The 23,007-nt window shown below is 37.4% G+C and overlaps 1 protein-coding gene across 1 annotated transcript; it reads left to right on the top strand.

Moving 5' to 3' along the window:
- The first annotated feature begins 3,163 nt into the window (after positions 1–3,163).
- Positions 3,164–22,667, top strand: LOC120428911 (uncharacterized). Its single transcript, XM_039594053.2, has 3 exons — positions 3,164–3,711; positions 16,359–16,502; positions 21,485–22,667. Exons 1-3 carry the CDS (start codon positions 3,561–3,563, stop codon positions 21,796–21,798), a joined length of 609 nt encoding a protein of 202 aa, XP_039449987.1. The 5' UTR covers positions 3,164–3,560; the 3' UTR covers positions 21,799–22,667.
- The last annotated feature ends 340 nt before the right edge of the window (positions 22,668–23,007 follow it).

Raw genomic sequence — 23,007 nt, forward strand, 5'->3', positions numbered from 1 at the left:
TTCATGACTTTTATTGGCTCTAACAAACTAAGATAGATGTATCTATCATAGGGTTTTTGTTGGGTTGTTGTTATGAAGTGTAACTAATCTTTAAGTTATCGAATAAGGAACAGAAACGTATCAGAATCATTGTTTTTAATTTGTATCTAAAAAATATAACTTATCTACAAAACATTCTTCGTTCTATAATTTTTGGGCCAAGGCTTCGAGTGCAACATTAAAACTAAAACGTCCTGCCACACTGTTTGTTCCTAGTTCATTCCCATTTTTGTGAGCGCCAAAACTAGGCAAAATAAATAACAACGTTGATGGTGGGATGATGCTCAGCGTGAAACATAAAAAATAGATGTGAAAAATCGACAAAACATTCCTGTCCTTACCGGGTAGACAAAGTTCAATGGGTGTATTTTCGGTGGTGGTGGTGGAGTGCAAGAGTTCGATATGGAATCGCAAAAAATATGGAAAACTTATTCTTAATGCTTTATGTCTTGGTATCAACGGTATAACAACCCCGCTGGAACTGAGGAAGTGACTGACACTGACAGTGAAACTTCACAAATCAAAGTACAGTGGAATTGAGGAAGGTTTTCATTTTTTTTCGAAGGCATAGGACAATGAACTGATGTTGAATTAAATGTGAATATTTTTAGAACCGGATTTCTTATATCTAATAAAAATACTAAAACAAACAATAATATTTAGTTATGACTCAGTTCTTACGATTTTCTAAGAAAAAAAATGAAGCCTGAGCTTATAGTGCTAAACTCGCTGCTTATCATGACGGGAGTAAGCACACAAACACGACGAGTGGAGGTCCTTCCCGCAGTCGGTCATGCTTGCAGGAATCTCTTTGGCCAAGAAAGCCGGACCGTTGGGCGGACATCGGGAGCGCGAAATATGGCTTTCAACACGCAAACTTTCGCTGTAGTGAAGTTTCTTCGAGACGAACAGGTATGTGCGATAGGGGAAACACTAGATTTTTTTTGTGCTGGTTCAAACTTCGAAAAGACGGTGTGAGGAAATGAAGAATTTTTAAAATTTGATTTAAACAAATATCCATCGCAATTTGTTTTATTGAATTCACTTGGAAATTAGAATATTACGATACTCAATATGTTGATAATAAGGAATTGCTCCTAAAGTTTGTCAATACAGTCCAGACTCGATTTTCCGAAGCCTCGAAGCCTTATTTTTTAATTTCTTGTTTTTAACATAAAATTTTAGTTCTACGACCCCATTTAAGTCCGATTTGTGTTGTTGATTGCCTTTTAAAAAATAAAATGTATTTTTTTCAATATTGCATTACCGCCATTTTGGATTTAAACATTCTAAATTATTTAAGCGTAGTTCAGGGGTCATACCTAAGCTCGACAATCAAAATTAGACAAGGAAAAAAATTATAATTTCGTAATTGGATTATCCGAAGTGAAATTTTTCCGAGGCCTTCGGATAACCGAGTCTGGGCTGTATGAACCAAAAGATGTTATTTGAAAGTAATCGAGAATTCTACAATTCTCGATTAAATTTTCAAAAGGTCCTATCTGCATAGGAAACCCATGAGGGATAGGTTGTTTTGAAAATTTAATCTAGAATTATACAATTATACAATCCAAAAAAATGCATGCAATATGAAGGAGAAGCAGTTTCGATCTCACTAGGTTTTTTTTTTTTACAAAATTTGCAAGCGACTGACAAGCGGTGGATTAAAAATAAATAGTTGCAAGAAACTCCAAATCTCTATGAACCAGCCAATCACACAAGATGTAAAATAGCTATTTCGGTAAATAAAATGAATTAAATTCAATCGAAATTGAATGTGAAGCGAACTGTTTTATACTTTCAATCTCATCTCAATCTCATCGCTTGTGTGCTATCTTGTGACACGTCTGCTGTAAAAAGATAGGACGTGTCACAAGATAGCACACAAGCGACGATCTTTCACATAAAGTTTTTCATTTTTCGATCTGGGTAAAACGAAATAAAGACTCATAATTAGTTTGTGCTTTTTGTACGAAATCAATTTAATGAGACTTGAAAAACACTATACAAGTTACGGAAATTGCTTTCCGCATAATTGATCGACGCCACCAACATCATCAGCACAGCCGACAACAGTTATCCAAACTGCGAACAAAGCTTAACTTCGTTTACCTCGCCGCGATAACAGCAAGTAGGGGAACTATACCCTTTTTCAGCCTATGTCTATTATCGGCCTATCAGCACTTTGATCACAGCTTTCATAAAGTGTTTTTGACTGTTCCAAAGTAATAAATAGTTCAAATAAAAGTGAGCAAGCAACTCTTCATTGTTGATACATCTGAAAATGTTGATTTAATAGCGGAAAACGGCAAAAGTGATGAGAATTGGTCGAACGGCTTAGAGTGATTAAAATGGGTATATTTCCCCTAGCTAGATTAATGCTCAATAAGCTAAACCTCAGTACCTCATGTGAGAGGCTCTGGGGGACTTTTCGATTACAATACAATCAGAACGTTTTGGACAGTCTAATGAAACGCGTCGGCGTATTTAATTTCGAGAAATCCCCCCTTCGATCATGGAAGTTCCATAACTTACATAATAAATTATGTGTCAAAAAGTAAAAATACTCAAAAAGAATTAATGCGCATTTTCGTGTGTCGTCCTTAGAGCAAATTTTCATTTTCTAATTCTTGGATATATTTTTATTACTGAGTGAATTTGGGAGTTGAAGTCGTTTGAAAAATGACCCGATTCATCAGCCGTGATAAAGGTGAATGATGTTTTTATTTTAATTTTCGTTGGATGTTTTTTAATATATAAAATATTGTATGATTTTTATGAAACTAAATAAAGAAATGTATTGCGATACAATGATATAATTCAAATGAAGCGAATCATTCCATGTTTTTTTTTTTCATTTCAATTACGCAAGATATGAATTACATGATAGCTAATGCTGCTTTGAACCTATGAACCTTATCAACATCAACTCAAATCGCCAATCCATGTTTGTTATCAGGAAAAACTATTCTAGAGAAACGTGCATCAAAACAATCCCCATTTGACCGCACCGCGCGCATGGTACTTTACCCGGACGACGAAGACGGTCGACGGCGGCGCGGTAAACGACGGGGCTGGTCGTGGTCGGAACAACCCCGAGAGCACGACTTGTGGCTGGTTCCAGGCAGCAGTCTGAGCTCATTTTAAAACAACTTCTGCTGCGGTACGGTCGCCAAAGCCGTTTTCACCGTTGCTAATTGGTCGTCGGTCGTGGTTCGGTTCGGAACGGTCCTGATTTATATCGTTTTTTTTCGTCTTGTTCTGCAGTTTAATTGTTTTAAATAACGCCGTTGGTCCTGTTGGTGCTGGTACAGGCTAATCAGTGTACATTTAGTGGATACGTTTTTCCGGCTGTTCCCTACACTGTTTCCGTTGTCGTCGTCTACAGTTAAGATATCACACACAAGCTTGTGCCACAGAAAATTTGAACAACCCGAAACAACGCCTAGATAAGCCTTAAGTTGTAGTACTTAGTACCAGTAATTAGTGAAAAACAGGAAAAAAAGAAAGAAGGATAAAAAATGGGTGCTCTGAAGAAAATGACACGTTGTGGTAGTATAAGTACTTTGTTTGCTGTACTTATTGTGCTATTTGGGGTCAGCTCGTCGGCTTTGACCACTTTCGGCAAATCCAACAACAATCAACCGGCTCCGCCACCGACGAGACCACCAGGTTTGTCCCATGGGATATCATTGCCATATCTAGAAGAGAGTGAAGAAAATGTTGAAGTTTTCAGCGGCGGTGTTATAAAATCTGTAACATTCTAAATAGTTGACAAATCTTTGACAAAACTGTCCTCGGAACACAAACTATGAGCTCATGAAAACATTAAGGTGTTCAAAACTGGCAAAAAGCAAAACGCAACGATTTTCAAATCAAATCCCATTCCCATTTCCAGGTCCTGTCGCAAACAATCAAGCTCATATTTGAGATTCTGGCTCAGTACATCTAGCGGATCATGCCCTGAAATGCCAACAAAATTGATTCGTTTTGTTACATCCTAATAAATGCACTCAGCCAAGTTTTTAATATGTATAAGTATTTTTTTCATTGAAATCCAACTTATGACCTTTCTGCTGCAACGCGGAAAAAAAAATCAAAAAATGGGATTATTGTGGCTAAGGAACTCCAAATAAGATCCAAATCAAAGCACTTTTCATCTAGATTCTGCTGTTTGACGTTTAAACTTTTTGAAATCGGTATGAAAACAAAAAGACTGAAATGATTCGTAAAAAAGTCAAAAAACCAAATATTTAACAGTGCGTAAATCTGTAGGTATAAGGGTCATTCCTTCACAAGTGACCTTTCTCCGACCATTCTCAAATCTGTGAATATTTGGCACGGTTTTTGCCTAACAAAGGATTCTCAAGTTTGGTGACATTTGGTCCAATTTTTGGGTAAGCAAATTTGAAGATTTTTTGACGCGGAATCCAATGGCGTACCCTAAATTAATGATATAACATGCATTTTTAAACCTCCGGATGAGCACTTATGAGAAAACCGACAATAATTGTCAGTTTTTAATAGTATTCGATTGCTGAGAGTAAATTGAGGGTAAATTGAATATTTCTTGAGATATCACGTTATATAGTTGGAATGTCCTATATTTCTTGGCAAATGTTCTACTTATGCATACATTTTCTACAGTATATTGCGTTAAAGCACAGTTATAAGCCTTTGCAATTTTAAGAAATAATTTTTAAAATTTCGTAGCGAAAATAAGTAAATGTCCCAAATTGCCAAAAAATAACACAGTTTTAATGTGTTTCTTTAAAAGCTTCAAGGCAAAAAAGAATCGATAGATTTTTTAAAGGAGCAGAATTTTATGATCTTAAAATTGTCTTGATTTGTTATTTTTCGCTAACTTCAAACGCAAAATTTACATATCTGGCAACACTGCACAATGGATTTTCCGAAAAATTGTGAAGTTTTGGAGATTTGGTGTCTTCAGAAGAGTTGTTGTAAATAAAAAGGGGGTGATTTAGTTGAAAATTAGGGTGGTTCACGATTAAAGTGATTTTGAAAATCTAACTTTTCAGGAATATTTTTGGGATTGTTTGTCTTCTAGAAAGCTGTTAGGCTTGCCAATCCAAGCAACTTTGTTGAAGACACAAACATTTTATCTCGTAATCTACGCCTTCTACGAACAAATTTATAGAAAGCATCTGAGCAAACCTTGAAAAAACTGTTTTTTGAACGTGGCAATTCAGGGTTAAGTTTTAGAAAAATGTTTAATTTGGGGTACTTTTAAGCTCTAAAATAACAAACATTTTTATTTTTGACTAGTCAATTTGGACTTAAGGGTCAAAAGTTACAGCCATTTTTAGGTAAACAAGATGCAATTTAAAACTCAAATATCTCGAAAAGGCGCTAGCCTAATAACTTTCTAGAAGACAAAAAATATTCCTGAAAAGTAAGATTTTCAAAATCACCCAAATTGTGAACCACCCTAATTTTCAACTAAACCAAAAGTTGCCCCTTTTTATTTACAACAACTCTTCTCAAGACACCAAAGCTCCAAAACTTCACAATTTTTTTTGGAAAATCCATTTTCCACTAAGTTTTGCGATCTGGACTGTACACTGTACGAAAATGGTGAGTACGCCATTGAATTCTACGTAAAGTATTAAACTGACTTAACCCTGAAAAAAGATGCAGCGTGCTTAAAAATGGTCTCAACCAAGATTGCGTTTAAATTACCTTTGTTGTTGATCGAAAAATAAATAACACAAAATGTTATGCTTAATTTACAAAAAAATAGAGAAAACAATTTTGTTACATTAGTCACCGACGATAACAATTTTTTTTCAGAATTCAGAACCAGTTTTATATTAAAAAAAATACTTAATCCATCTTTTGGTGGATTGTGATATTGAATCAGATATTTAACTGTCTGGACCCGGTGCCTGCAGTTCCCGTTACAGTTTATATGGAATTCCAAAAAGAATGTAACAGAAAAATTAGGCTTCGGGTCCAGACTGTTAACACATTCAGTCAAAATACCATCATTCCTCCTTAATATGTTTAATAAATTAATCCTCATTACTCATTACTCATTTCTCTTGATTGGGTTTCCAGATCTTCAATATTTCTGGCTCATCGGCAAGGTATTTTGATGACCTATCCAACGATAGTTCGCATGATAGATTCGGACAATATGTTTATCTGAGACCCGGTTTCAAAAAAGTGTATAAATAACACTAAAGTGCTCATAACTTTTGATACGTCTGTCAGATCTCCATTCTTTTAGGCTCGTTGGAAAGGTCTTTTGATTACCCATCCAACGATAGATCCAGACAACGTTTATATCTGAGATCCGGCCTCCAAAAAGTGTATAAATAACACTGTGCTATAAGAGCTTATAACTTTTGATAGGTTTGACAGATCTACAATTTTTTGGACTCGTTGGAAAGGTCTTTTAAAAACCATTCTAAAAATGTGTAATATGATGGATTTTCTTACAAAAACCACCCTCTTTACAATCTTCCGGACATTCCTCAAAATGTTTTTTAAACAAAGCTTTTGAAGTTCTTTACTAAACTTCATTATATTCAATAGGGTCTTATGGGACCCCAAGACGGATCGTTTGAGAGCAAATCAGTGAAAATCGGTTCAGCCAGTTCCGAGATAATTGAGTGAGAATTTCAAACCTATAGAAACTAGAAAATCGGAAAATGTCGAAGTGTCAAAGCTGTGCTTCTTGTTTAGTTTTCAAACAATGTTTTCGGCAATAGAAAACCACCGCAATAAATTTACGAACTCACTGTATAGTCGATCTATTCTATCACTTCAAATAACCTAGCTCAAGTGTTGTAATCCAAAGCAAAATTCAAACGCTTGATGACTGGATTGACAGAATCAATTGCAATTCAAGCATTGAGCAATTAATTTTAATTATATCGCGATTCTTATGACCACTTTTTATGATAAACTCACTCCGCTCAGCTATTTAAATTTGTTTTAGCTTTCAGTGGAGAACATTATTTATGATAAAAAAAATCATAAAAGAATAAGATCTTAAAAGAGCAGTTTCATTTCATTAACCATCTGACCACTCGTTAGCAAATTTCTGGACGTTACCTTCGCAACTTAAAAGTTTTCCCAAGTCGTTGAATGAACTTCCGCCAGTTGCATTTCCGTTCTTTAGTCAGCTAAAACGCACACGTGGTCACCTGAAAAACCTCTAAACGAAGCAAAAAATAAAATTCTACCGATTTGAATCTGCATGAAGCCGTCAATTTGTCCTTCGTGGCATTTTTTTACGCTCATTAGTATTCATACCGGGGCCAGGAGCGAGTGGTGAGCTGCTGCATTTAGCCCCCGGGGGAAACAGGAAACGGTTTTCTTGGGCTTAAAGTGAGGGAACTATTTCCTGCCAGCTAAAGTATTCGTCCAAGCCGCTAACGTATCTAATCGGTGACGGGTAGGTCGTTCTGAAATAGTACGTTTGAACGACTGTAAAGATGCCTGCGTAGAAATTATTTATGGTCGATAAACTGATGATTGTCGCTAAATTGGGGATTGTTGGTGAGCAAGTGTTGTCCTAAACAGTTAAAAACAAAATAGAAGAAATGGAAGAAAGGTGTATGGGTCTTTAAAAGGTAACGTTCACTTTAAAAATAAAACTAAGAATTTTAAAAACTCATGTCAAATTTGCATAAAAATTCCATAAAGGACCATTTCAGTTTATTGCAGTGAAGATTTTTTTCTATCCCATTAAAAACTCCTGCCACGAAGGTAAGCCCTTGAAAAAGTAGGTTAATTCTTTTGCGTGTTCTTTAATCCACAAATTGTGGTGTCCAGTTCCAGGACTTCCCCTTCTTACAGACGACCATGTGTGTTCTTTAGCTCGCACAATGACTTTTTTTTAGATCCACTTGTGTGAAGCTTAAGGTGACTTGGGGTAAACTGTTGTGCTATTAATATGTGCAAATTTTTGTGGCTCACTCATTAGGGTCTACTTACAAATTGTGTAATGCTTTTTTAATGAGACCTTTTACCCCACATTCCCAGAAGTTTCATTGAAGAAAGTATCATGCTGGTGGCCAACCTTAACCGTGGATGATGTATTGAGCTTTCAGTGTTTTTCCCTCCGTCGGCATTCTGCTTGGTAAAAGCCCGCCATGGGTGGAAAACATTTCGGGGTTACACGGCAATGGTATTTGTTTACTAAAGTGAAAGAATTTTTCCGTCTGGTGGGGGAACATTTTTCGGCATGCAACGATGGAGTGGTAATTGTTTTGAACGTATTTCAGTAAATTTCTGGCCGACTTGAAGACTTGATTCAGTAGTTTTATAGCAGCAATGAAAAAATAACCAAACTTTATCGTTAAACATTTGAAGGCCGCGTGGTTTGTGCACGATCCCTATGAAAACGGCACTACTTTTGGGAATGTCAATTTAGCCCGTTACCGGCAATTATCGACATTTCCGACAACTGTATGATTGTATTTAATAAATACTTGTTGGGACGAGGATAGAATAAGCAACTTTTGATTGATAATTCAACAGGTTATCACTGTGCGCTTAATGAATTAAAAGGGGTTATCCTGATCACAAACCCGCATTCCTAAATCAATCTATAATCCTTAAAAAGCTTATTTCTTTCGCAACATATTCGAGACTTATATGAAATCGTATTCGGAACACAAAATCTTGAGATAATGATTTCACCCAATACAGCAACTACAAGAAAAAAAGTCAGCGATTTGATTTTGAGTGTTGCGCTAAAGATTTGGTTGAAATACGTCCCAAGCAGGAGAAAATAACACGGCAGTACCAAATTTCGGTATCACTTGGGCAAATAACTAGAACCAAAAAGTGCCATTACGCTATGGAGTATTTCCATAAAAGAGATTGGTCAAAAAAATGTGTAAACTTTTTTGTGGCTCTTTTGCGTTGCTTGTACTTGTTTTCACAAAAAGGGAAATTTCATATTAAAAAAAAAAATATTTTCGCTAAATCATACATGATATTTAATAATATTATATTTGAACCCACATGCTTTTAAAAGTGAATCTTAATATTTTTATTTAGGGAACTTTAAAGCCAGTAATAAAAAAAGCAAAGCAATCCACTTTAACGACCCCGGGTCTTTTGTGGTCTCTGTTGCAAGTTTCTGCTCATTTCTAGGCGTCCGAAGGTTATGTGTGGTGAATCACCCAAAACCTCTCTTACGCAAATGGACCTACGTTTTACTTCCCCATCCGATAGAAGGCGGGATCAGGCAAATCTCGTCTCGAAAAACGCCACCGTCTAGGATTGACCACAGGCCTTACTGGGGTGAGAGGCTACCACGCTAACCATTGCACCACCGGACCCGGCTAGCCTGTAATAAGTATGCTAAATTAATTTTGCAAGACTAACATTTCAAAAGGGCCAAACATTCAATATTAAGCCCTTTTGAAGTGTTAGTTTTGATCTAGGAATATTAAAAATGTTGATTCCGAAAAGATCGGAAAATTTCAAAAATATTTTTAGAACTGGTCACTATTTAAAAAAAAATCGAAAAACTGCAAATATTTCGTTGAATTGTGGTTTGGTTGAGCGTTTTAGCAGAATGCATTACTATGAATACAAAGAGACGAGTTGTTCCTTTTAATTTCGCTATATATTTTAATATCTTGACAGATACGTATTTCGTCTACTACTTGCAAACTTCATCAGTGTTATGTTCTCGACTGAATTGAAATCAAACTTTAGGTGGCTACATTGAAAACGAGGCACTTTAAATCTTGAAAGTACTTTTCGATTACAAATTCAAATTGACATAAAAAATTAGGTAAAAAGAATATGGTATGAAATTTTTTTTTTTCAAAAATCACAATTACATAAAAATATACGAATTTGACGATTTTTTTTAACCATGCCTTCTATGGCTATAAAGTTGTGGGTTTTGGTCCTCTAAAGCATATAAAAAATCTCGAAAATAAAAAAAATACCAATTTGGAAAATTTAGATTTTGTGAAAAAAAAGTTAATCAAAAAAATCGGCAATATTTTTTCCGTGTACCTATTTTTTCTGAACAGTCCTCATCAATACCTACAACTTTGCCGAAGACACCAAATAGATCAGAAAATTCCTTCAAAAGTTACAGATTTTCGAATATTTACGGAGCATTTTTGTATGGACAGCTGTCAAAATTACATGGAGACTTGTATGCGTGAACCAATGACACAAATAGCTTCTTTGGTCATAGGGAAGGCTCCCAGAAAGTTTGAGCAAAATCAAAAAATATTAAAAAGATGGTCGAATTCAGCCGATTTCGTAGAGAATTGCTCCTTTTCCAAATTTTGTGTTTTGGAATCAAAGATTGGAATTCCCCATAGCACTCCTGGATTTTTGTAAGGCTTTATTGATATTTTGTATTTTTTTCATAGTAGCATTCAACTGTTAAATTTTTTTAAACTTAAATGGATACTGTTTGCAAGGGTCCTGATTGCTCAAAATCAACCACTCCATTCGCGAGCACAAATAGCAAGCTTGTAAGGCCTTGACAAAGTAGGTTAATTCTTTTGCGTGTTCTTTAATCCACAAATTGTGGTGTCCAGTTCCAGGACTTCCCCCTTCTCACAGACGACCATGTGTGTACTTTAGCTCGCACAATGTCTTTTTTTAGATCCACTTTATGAAGCTTAAGGTGACTTGGGGTAAACTGTTGTGCTTTTAATATGTGCAAATTTTTGTGGCTCACTCATTGTGTAATGCATTTTTAAAGAGACCTTTTACCCCACATTCCCAGAAGTTTCATTGAAGAAAGTATCATGCTGGTGGCCAACCTTAACCGTGGATGATGTATTGAGCTTTCATGTGTTTTGCCCTCCGTCGGCATTCTGCTTGGTAAAAGCCCACCATGGGTAGAAAACATTTCGGGGTTACACGGCGATGGTATTTGTTTACTAAAGTGAAAGAATTTTTCCTTCTGGTGGGGGAACATTTTTCGGCATGCAACGATGGAGTGGTAATTGTTTTGAACGTATATCAGTAAATTTCTGGCCGACTTGAAGACTTGATTCAGTAGTTTTATAGCAGCAATGAAAAACTAAGCCAAACTTTATCGTTAAAAATTTGAAGGCCGCGTGGTTTGTGCACGATCCCTATGAAAACTGCACTGCTTTTGGGAATATCAATTTGGCCCGTTACCGGCAATCATCGACATTTCCGATAACTGTATGATTGTATTTAATAAATACTTGTTGGGACGAGGATAGAATAAGCAACTTTTGATTGATAATTCAACAGGTTGCCACTGTGCGCTTATTGAATTAAAAGGGGTTATCCTGATCACAAACCCGCATTCCTAAATCAATCTATATTCCTTAAAAAGCTTACTTCTTTCGCAACATATTCGAGACTTATATGAAATCGTATTCGGAACACGAAATCTTGAGTTAATAATTTCACCCAATATAGCAACTACAAGAAAAAAATTGATTTGATTTGATTTGATTGATTTGATTTTGGAGTGTTGCGCTAAAGATTTGGTTGAAATACGTCCCAAGCAGGAGAAAATAACACGGCAGTACCAAATTTCGGTATCACTTGGGCAAATAACTAGAACCAAAAAGTGCCATTACGCTATGGAGTATTTCCATAAAAGCGATCGGCCAAAAATATGTTTAAACTTTTTTGTGGCTCTTTTGCGTTGCTTGTACTTGTTTTCACAAAAAAGGGAAATTTCATATTAAAAAAAAAAAATATTTTCGCTAAATCATACATGATATTTAATAATATTATATTTGAACTCACATGCTTTTAAAAGTGAATCTTAATATTTTTATTTTGGGAACTTTTAAGCCAGTAATAAAAAAAAAGAAAAGCAATCCTCATTAACGACCCTGGGTCTTTTGTGGTCTCTGTTGCAAGTTTCTGCTCATTTCTAGGCGTCCGAAGGTTATGTACCTCTTTTACCCAAATGGACCGACGTTTTACTTCCCCATCCGATAGAAGGCGGGATCAGGCAAATCTCGTCTCGAAAAACGCCACCGTCTAGGATTGACCACAGGCCTTACTGGGGTGAGAGGCTACCACGCTAACCATTGCACCACCGGACCCGGCTAGCCTGTAATAAGTATGCTAAATTAAATTTGCCAGACTAACATTTCAAAAAGGCCAAACATGCAATATTACACCCTTTTGAAATGTTAGTTTTGATCTAGGAATATTAAAATGTTGATTTCGAAAAGATCGGAAAATTTCTAAAATATTTTTAGAACTGGTCACTATTTAAAAAAATCGAAAAACTGCAAAATTTTCGTTGAATTGTGGTTTGGTTGAGCGTTTTAGCAGAATGCATTACTATGAATACAAAGAGACGAGTTGTTCCTTTTAATTCCGCTATATACATATTCTAATATCTTGACAGATACGTATTTCGTCTACTACTTGCAGACTTCATCAGTGTATTGTTCTCGACTGAATTGAAATCAAACTTTAGGTGGCTACATTGAAAACGAGGCACTTTAAATCTTGAAAGTACTTTTCGATTACAAATTCAAATTGACATTAAAAAAATAGGTAAAAAGAATATGGTATGAATTTTTTTTTCCAAAATCACAATTACATAAAAATATACGAATTTGACGATTTTTTTTAACCATGCCTTGTATGGCTATAAAGTTGTGGGTTTTGGTCCTCTAAAGCATATAAAAAATCTCGAAAATAAAAAAATACCAATTTGGAAAATTGAGATTTTGTGAAAAAAAAAGTTAATCAAAAAAATCGGCAATATTTTTCCCGTGTACCTATTTTCTGAACAGTCCTCATCAATACCTACAACTTTGCCGAAGACACCAAATAGATCAGAAAATTCCTTCAAAAGTTACAGATTTTCGAATAGTTATGGAGCATTTTTGTATGGACAGCTGCCAAAATTGTATGGAGACTTGTATGCGTGAACCAATGACACAAATAGCTTCTTTGGTCCTAGGGAAGGCTCCCAGAAAGTTTGAGCAAAATCAAAAAATATTAAAAAGATGGTCGAATTCGGCCGATTTCGTAGAGAATTGCTCCTTTTCCAAATTTTGTGTTTTGGAATCAAAGATTGGAAATCCCCATAGCACTCCGGGATTTTTGTAAGGCTTTATTGATATTTTGTATTTTTTTCATAGTTCATTCAACTGTTAAAATTTATTAAACTTAAATGGATACTGTTTGCAAGGGTCCTGATTGCTCAAAATCAACCACTCCATTCGCGAGCACAAATAGCAGGCGACACGATACTGCCCTGAAGAACTCCTACCGTTTGTCACTTTCACACCATTCGCTCCCGAACACTCTCTCTTCTACTCTCCTTCTCTCTCTGATCGGCTCAGTCTCCGAACGGCTCAGGCAGGCCGAACGTCACCGATCACTCTGAACTGAAAACATTTTTTCTCTGATGCGCTGCGTTTTATTCATTGATTAGGGTTGCCTAAAATCAATGTTATCAATTAAATTGTGCATTTATTTTGATTTCATAACATTATAGACACCATTCAAAGAAACTTCCACCAAGAAAAAATCAAATTAATGGCAAACTGAGGGCGTGAAGACAAAAGGACTGCCGCGCTGGCATTTTGTGAGAATGGCTCTTCGCTGAGCATGTTAGTGTGTGAGTGTCGTCGAGCGACGGAGTAGGCAAAAATTTTCACGATGTATTTGTTTGCTGAGTGAACAGTTCGGGCCACTCGCTGGCTGCTTGCGAGTATCATTCACTCATGAATGCTAGCGGGTTAGAATAGGCGACGAATGGATAGGCGATGAGTGAGTGGTTTCTGTTCATTGAACCGAAAATCAGGACCCTTGACTGTTTGTTTCAAATAAAAAAAAAATGCGGAAAGTAGTCCCCGTGAAAATTGCAATGTTAGGGATCGTGCATAAACCACGTGGCCTTTAAATTTAAAATTTACAAGCCCTCCTCCCTGCGGTGCTTTTTCTCCATACAAAATTTCATCTTTTTGTATGGAGCGTGGTTTTTTGCTAGACTTGTTAAAGCTGCCGCTAATAAATTAACTTCCCCCCTCCCCCAAAAAGGCCATGTCGTCGCCATCGTGCTAACTTGTCGTACGTGCATTTTGGGCCGAATTGAGTTAGGAACGCAATTTTGTGCAGCTCACAATGCCTCACCTTTTGACCTTCACAGATCCCCAAAATTCGATTTCAATCCTGAGATATTCAGTAAAAACTGAAAAAAACTCCGTGTATTTTTGTCACTTTACATATGAAAGTAGTTTCAATCTTGTCGTGCTATCTTGTCACTCCCTGAAAATTGATGTAAGTGCGACAATTGGCCAAAGGGATTTCAGGTCAGAACGCGTTTGACGCACGTACAAGTTAGACTACCGTAAACATTTGTAATTATAACTCGGGACTCCAGCAACCAACTTCAACCAAACTTCGGGACAATGCACAGAATGGTCAGCCAAACAAAATATGTTTGTTATTGTTTACATTGCATGCTCTAGTTTTCGTTTATTCAAGGTCAAACATTAAAACGCGTTTTTCTCGGAACGTCGAAATGGCGGGTGCGACAAGATAGCACGACGACGTCGATGTGGTTTACGAGCCCTTAAGTCGATGTAATTAAATCTTATTGAAATGTCCCTTTCCCTCGTACATGTTCTCGTCACTAATTTCCGACTGCAAAAATTGTGATTAGAAAAATATTAGTTCAAAAGTATGGTAAATAATGTAATATTCTACTATTTTACAGTTTTTTTTAATCATATTATGGTTGACAAAACAATTTATGGAATAGCTATTTCAATAAAAACAAATTCGGCACCTATAAAAACACTTTCCAGGCTTCCTGAACGTCATGATTGAAAAGCTACAGATTTTTATCCGTGAAAAATGAAGTTACCACGCCATAAAACGTTGCGTCTATGATTTATGTGCGTTCCAAGCTCAAGTCAACAGATTTGTTATCTAGCATTTCGTCGCTGTCATGCTAACTTGTCGCACGTGCATTTTGGGCCAAATTGAGTTAAGAATGCCATTTTGTGCAGCTTACAATGTCTCACTTTTTGACCTTCACAGATCCCCTAATTTCGATGCCAATCCTGATATATTCAATAAAAACCGAAAAAACTTCGTGCATTTTTGTCACTTTTCATATGGAAGAAGTTTAAATCGTGCTATCTTGACACAGCCTTAAAATAGATGTGCGATAAATGGCCAAAGGGATTTCAGGTCAGAACGCGTTTGACACAAGTGCGAGCTCGACTTCCGTAAACATTTGTAATTATAACTCGGGACTCCAACAACCAAATTCAACCAAACTTCAGGACAATGCACAGAGTGGTCAACCAAACAAAACGTGATTATTATTGTTTACATGGTGTGCTCTCGTTTTTGTTTATTCAAGTTCAAACATTAAAACGCGTTTTTCTCGGAACGTCAAAAAGCAACGTGCGACAAGCTAGCACTACAGCGGCGATTCCCAATGACAGGTTTTTTTGGTTTGAATTAATAATCTATGAAGTGGACAAAGAGAGGCGGAAAATGTGTTTAAGGCGACCATAAACGCGTTTGATTGATGGAAGAAAAACGTACGCGTGAAGTAAAGGTTTGACATTTTTTTTACCCTGTTGTTTCTTGAGTCTTTGTTGAGAGTCCCTGTTGAGAGTCCCGTCCGTGTGGATCAATCGGACCGCGCACTGGACTCACAATCCAGAGGTCGCCGGTTCGAATCCCGCGGCGGGCGCTCTAAAATTCTTTGTGTAAATATGGGTATTCGGCGCCGTCGCTCCGTGCCATACTTTCATACACTTAGGAGCCCAGGGCGGCGAAGTCCTTGTAGATAAAAGGAAGACACTAGTGGTTGGTACTAGCAATGGTGGCCGACAGCTATAAAGTCAACTTCGTTTTTTGTTTCTTGAGTTTCGTGAAATATGATGGGAAGTAATTTAACGTATGGCCTTTCAGGTAATTTGCAAGGGCAATCGTTGGATAAGCTGAAAATTGAAGCAAATTTTAACAGTCTTTTGTTTAGCTTGTTCGTGGCATTTGAAAATAAACTTTTGACATTTAATTAGTGTTTGCTAGTTTGAAAATGAGAAAAAAGTTGTTTATCTTGGCAATTTAATCTATTGCACAAAACAGCTATTGCAGTTGAAGTTCCACGATATCGTGTGCCTAAAACAACCTCCACGTAATTAGCAGTCCGTTAGTTATGAGAAGCCAAATACAACTTCCTGGGCCGCTCGCAAAACTGCTCGTGTACTCGAACATTAGACGGCTTATCTTTGCCTTTGATTTAATAACGCCAACGTTTTTTTAAAGCACAAAACTCTTACTCCTTTCTCGTATTTTTTTTGTGCTCCCACAATTTCTTCCAGTAAAAGCCAAAGAATGCACCAGTCACGCGGATTGCGCCACGATACAGAACACGAGTTGTGTCCCGGCCGCGGACAATCGCATGCGATGCCTTTGCGGAGACTCCGAGGCGCCCGTCAACGGTTACTGCCAGGCCAAATTTAAGGGTAAGTACCTGCCCTTGAAGGATTTTGAAGGGAAGTTGAGGGGAGGGTGATTGAGCTATTTGGGAGCACATCAACGCGAAATGAGCTGCTGACAGGAAATTGGCACAATTTCCTTAGGGAGTTTTTTTTTAAATATTTATGTTGTGCATAATAACTAGAAAGATATTTCAGAACAAAACGCAGGCGACTCTGAGATTTAATCATTATTTATATTCAAAAGCTAGAGCCGAAGTCAGAGAAGGAGTCGCTAATTCTCCATAATTGGACTAAATTTTCAAAACATCATCAAGAGTCAATTGAATTGTAAGGGGACCATCCATAAACCACGTGGACAATTTAGGGGGGGGGGGGTATGGCGATTGTCCACGATCCATACAAAAAAGATTTTTTTTGTAAGGACAATTGTCCACGAAGGGGGGGGGGGGGGGGGTAACAGATTCTCAAAAAAGTGTCCACGTGGTTTATGGATGGTCCCAAGGGGAACTAACTTAAGGGGTTACATACATGTAGAAAATCACAAAATTTCATATTGCAGAAAATTTATTAAATCCACTTAAAAGATGATTTTCAATCACTCCTGAAAGTTTCATGAAGATATTTCATGATTTAACTGAGTTAGAGACGATTTAAGCTCAGAATTTTGCCATGCGCAAAGCCAACTGTCTAACTTTCTGAGCGTTTTTCTCTGAACACCAAGTTGATTTACGGGTGCCACGATATCTCGAGATGGGACGGACCAAATTGGCTGAAATTTTGGGTGAAGACTCCCAAGATATGTCCCGTGTGCATGACGAAGCCCGATTTTGAAATTTGGAATTTTCAAAAATTACAAAAATCAAAAACTGTGAGATTTTTTATATGAAAAACAGAAAAATATTTGTATCTTTTTTTAAATAAGCTTTTTGAAAATCGGCCTTCGTCATGAACACGGGACCGGTATAACGAGTCTTCACCAAAATTTTGAGCCGATTTGGTCGAAGCAATGTTGAGATATCGTGGCACCCGTTTTCTGAAACTGCTAACTTCAAATAGCTATATCTCGGCAATGATACAACCAAATGTCTTCAAATTTGTTTTGTTAATAGATGAAAATGTATATTTTAATGCCCTGAAAACAGATTTTGAAAAAAGTTTAAGTGTGTGCTCAAACCAACCTCTGACATTTTTGCCGATTTACATGTATATAACCCCTTAATGGAAATGCAAGATTCGATTGAAAATGCTCATTATAGCATTTTTATAAACTTTTTGCACGATTCGGCTCTTTTGAAATTATTTTGTACATAAATGAAATTTCCATGAAAAGTAGGGGTAGGCGTGGCTGAATGGTTACGCTGTTCGCTTTGTAAGCGGAAGGTTCTGGGTTCGATTCCCATCTGCTCCTATCGAGAAATTATGAAAAGAAGGAATTCTGAACACTTGAATATGAACGAACAGTTCATTAGCTCGCGACGGGGTTCGATCCCCCGTCCTTTGGGTCAGCAGACGAAAATGCTAACTACCAGACCATCGAGGCTTAGTTGACTAGAAGGATTAAGAATGCTATAAGAATCCAAGAAACTTGATTGGAATCTGTGAACCTAAGAACAGGACAATGCAATATTGAATGCAAAGTTGAATTCAAGAACTTACTGGTTGCATACTAGTTAGGCGAATATTGAACTTTCAACACGACCAGAATTCACCACAAAAAGCTTGGTGAACCGAATTGGAAAGCTTTCAAGATGAATCTAAGAACATACGAAGAATTAAGCTTCACACCCATCTTACTAACCCCTTCAAATCTCACGTGATACTTTGTCGAAGACGCAGCCAATTTAGCGGTCTTCATCACTCAAGTATCGGACTAAAATTTCTATCCACTTCTTGATCCACTTCCCCGTGTCTTACCACTGGTCGTGGCCGGCGCTGTGATTGACTAGCATGAAAGGGACATTTGAAAGATGCGAAGTGGTGATGATTGGTTCCTACTCTTCATCTCCACGGAACAATTCTTGGAGGTCCTGGTCAATAACAGAGTAGCAACTACGGGTAAACACCAGTGCTATGCTATGCTTAATGAATTTCCATAAAAAAATTCCGGAAAGAGTTTTTTTCACCATTTTTTTTTAGATTCTGTATGATATTGGCAGTGCGTGGCCGAATGGTTACGCTGTCCGCTTTGTAAGCGGATGATTCTGGGTTCGATTCCCATCTGCTCCAACCTTCCATCGGATGAGGAAGTAAAATGTCGGTCCCGGGTCCCGGCCTTGGTTGTTGTTAGGCCGTTAAGTCATTCCAGGTGTAGTAGTCGTCTCCATGCCATAAGTACAAACAACACTCCAAACCAAGCCTACTCCGGTGGAATCGCAGGCGGCGGTTGGACTCGCAATCCAAAGGTCGTCAGTTCAAACACTGGGGTGGAAGGTTCCTTGGAGTAGAAAGAGGTTTGGGTGCTCTCCCCATTCAAGCCTTCGGACTCCTAGGTTCGAGCAGAAACTTGCAATAGAGACCACAAAAGACCCGGGGGTCGTTAATGTGGATGGTTTGATTTTGATTTGATGATATTGTACGGTCAGTTCCTTACTGGACTCGGTCGTTGGGAACGACCGCCGGCCCAACGACCGTCGAAATAGGCGGCGGGTCAGATGCGGGATTACAAATGTCAAAACCTCACTTCGTCTCAGACAAACAACGGAGCACGTGGTCGCATGATGACGGCATCGAGTCAATACTAAGGATGATCATAAAATAAAAATCGAAACTTTTTCAAGAAAGATTATATTTTGCAAACATAATACAAATTTTCGTTCGTTCTTTCGTTGATACAAATTTTGGAAGAATGTATATAAATTTGATGTTGGAGAAGTGATTTAGAATAAAAATTGTCAGCCTTTGGTTTTTTTTTTCGAATTGAACTTTTTCACACCAATTGAGCTCCTTTAGGCCTATCCACGACCGTTACCAACGACCGTGAGAAGATGCTAGAAAATCCAGCTATCAGCTAAATCCATAGCAATTTCACTAAAAAAAAGTCACTTAAGGTACATCCTTAAAACACGTAGACACGTGTTCCATCCTGATCCATCCTGACCCCCTCCCCCTTCCCCCATGGTGTCCACGTGATTTATGGATGACCCCTTAGCAAAGATGCTATATCAGATGTGTACAAAAAATTCCGGTTGTTGAACAGATTTCATTAGTTATTTTTGCATTTTTCACGTTCCGTGAAATTTCCGTAAAATTTTGTGTTTTCGAATAATGGTCTCCGTTTAAAATTACATTTTAATCTAATCTAATCTAACACAAACGCAGCCAGTCCGATGAAAGCATGCTGGAAAGTCTTGCGTACGTGATTAGCAAAAATTAAAGCGGCCAGCCTCACTACGTTGTGTTTACAGCGGAGAGGATTCTGAGAACGGATCACATTTCACAGAATCTACAGGGGAGGAAGGATGCGTGGACATACCGTACATACCGTATTTGATTATCAAACAATCTTGGGACTTTAGAACTTACTAGTTGCACGTTTGGCATGCACACAATCGAAAGACTTTTCTTCAAGTAAAAGAAAATGTATAGAAAACTTTTCCCCAAAGCTCGTCACGCGGCAAGTGTTGGCATACATTTCCAGCTATTAGTCAAATTTCACAAGTTTCACATGGTGTCTGCCGAAAAAAACATGGCCCAGAATTTGATATGCATCGCGTATCCGTACATGTAATGGGAAGTTGTACAGTTGGTGCTTGAAAGCATCAGCATGCGATGCAGGTTAGCAGGTTTGACTTGATGGGTGTTGTTTCGTTTCTCACCTGTAGTTGAACTTTGTTTTCGGTGCATGCCTCGTGGGGTAATCGAGTGAGTAATTTTTTTAAAAATGTTAGTTTTTCGATAATTTGATATCCTGCCATTAGTGAGACTGCGTTTGTTTACAGAGTATGTTTACTGTATATTTTTTTTAAGAAAAAGTAGTTTAAATTTAGAAATCTTAGTTACACTGGCATATCGAACCTGCAAATTACTCGTAATTACAGTGAGGTCTATTTTCGCTCCACTCGCTTGTTGCATGGGCCACTTTTTGCTTTTAATCCGATAGCATCACCGCCGCCGGGGCCAGAGAACCAACCGGATTCTGACCATTCATCGTTCACCTTCACCTCGTCATTTCCGCCCCAAGGCCCGTGCAGGGAAGTCCTTCTTCACGTCACGAAACAGCAGGGGCTCAAAACGCAGCCAAATTCGCCCAGTTCCAAGACCGTTTCCTTGCTGTTCTTCGCTTCCAGTGTTTCTTCTTCTTCTTCTTACGGGAGGGAGGGAGTGACCTTTTCGGCTGACCACCCATTTCCGCTTTCTTACGGTGGTTAATTTCCGATTTCCACGCGTGTAGTGGCCCACAACTGAAGCCATGAGGGAGAGATATTCATCGAATGACGTGGTGGCCGCGCAAACAGATATTGTACTCGCCAGTCACGTGGTCAGCTCGGCAATTTGGATGCCTAAAGGTCACTAAATTTATTGCTTCCTAACCGGTCCCGTGCTGACGGAATTACATTGTTTTCGGTAATGAAAATTGCCATGTTTTTGAACGATTAATCAAACTTTACAATGGAGCAATTAAAGACTGAATAAACGGCGGCAAACTTGATAAATTTTATTTAACTAGAGATTAAATTCAATTGGTATTTTTAATAGAAATTAACAGTTCTGCTGTTGAGAATTACATTTCAATTCCAAGATTTTAAAAACCTTTCAACTGAGATCAATTTATAAGTCTTTGTCGGGTTAGTAGAGATTGTTTGGATTTAAACTATATTTTAAACCTTTTTTCTAAATGAATTTCATTACTCTTTTTAGTCGTAAAAGTTGAAGAGTGTATCAAATTCATATCAAGATGTTTTAAAATGTTTCATATAACTTGAAAATTTTAGAAAATATCGAAATCTTTTAGGAAACTTTCTTATCTTGTGTTATCACAACTAATTGATTTGCGTGATTTTCCACAGGATTGCGGCACCTCTGCACGGACACCATGCAGTGCGACATCGGGATGCTGTGCGCGGTTGAGAACGTCACAAAATCCACAACCCTCGTGACCAGCAAGACCTTCATGACGAGCAGCATGCTGAACAACACCAACAACTACAAGATGTGCCTCTGTGACAAGGAGCTCGGTTACATGGAGGACAAACATGACCCAGGCCACTGCAACGGTGCGATCGCCCTGATCCTGTCCGGGACGTTGGTTCCGCTGCTGACGGTACTGGTCGGATCTACGATAGCTAGAAAACCGCTCAACGATTGGGCCACAGGCTTTTAAGCAGCAATGTGTGCTTCTAGGTGGATAAGTTTTATGTGAAAGGGACTCAAAAATTTTAATCTGATTGTTTATTACGCTAATAATAACCTTATTTACACGATAAGCTCTAATAAATATATTGTGATTTACAAAAAAATATGTGCTAAGAAGTCAAAATTGCAGTGCAAGTTGTTGCCTTAGAATTAAATAAAAAAGCAATTTTATGTATCTGTAACGCTATACAAATCTATGCAAAGCACCAAATCAAAATCTAGAGCTAGCCAAGTCATTTATACACTATACAACTGTCTTAGATGTATCAGCCTGAAGATCGTTAATGTTCGAATTACTAACATCCGATCTAGTAGCAAGAACATATATTTAAAATACTTTACAGTAAAAATAATTTTTAAAATCTGCACAACACGAATGACAAAAAATCATAAAATGATCTACGTGGAAGAATTACTTATAACAAATTAACGTTAAATCGAATTTTGAACCAATGGTAAGCAGCTATTCCCTACCGATAAAATCTTCAGACAACCTTTGGAACCCAATACATATCACTAAAGAGTGCTTTCAAACGAATTTTCGATGTTAGATATACGGAATCAACGAGACACATTAAAATATGATATGTAATAATATTTGTACGGCACTTTTTATTCAATATTGATATCGTCATGGAATAAGATTGATATTACTTTATTTTTCTTCTCATAATGAAATCATATTACTTTTATCAAAAGATAGTTATAATGTGTAGGCTGTTAAGGGCTAACAGATACTTGATAGACTTAAATGGACATACATATCATCGCTTTAGTGCAGAAAACAAAAGGATACCAATAAATTCGGCAGACAATTCAGAATAAAAATGTTTGAAATTAATTATTTTTTTTTTTAACATCACTGCCTGAACCTCGGTATGAATTGATTTGTGTTTACAATTTTTATTATTATGCTGTCAAATCCCAACACTTCTGTGCAGTGAAGCATACCAAGGCTTTCCAAAAAAAATAACTCCATGTTGCACGCACACACTCTCACTTTTAATTTCTCGATAACATTGGGACTCCGGTGACTGAATTTAACAAAATTACGAAGCAATGCTCAGAACGGTCATCAAAACAAGATAGAAATCCCAGCAAGCTTAGTACAAGAGAACACAAAGGCATCGATTTGTTGAAATTCATTGTAAATAAAGTTGTTCGTAAAATTATCAAA

Source organism: Culex pipiens, chromosome 1, assembly GCF_016801865.2.
Source record: "Culex pipiens pallens isolate TS chromosome 1, TS_CPP_V2, whole genome shotgun sequence".
NCBI classification, from domain to species: Eukaryota; Metazoa; Arthropoda; class Insecta; order Diptera; family Culicidae; genus Culex; species Culex pipiens.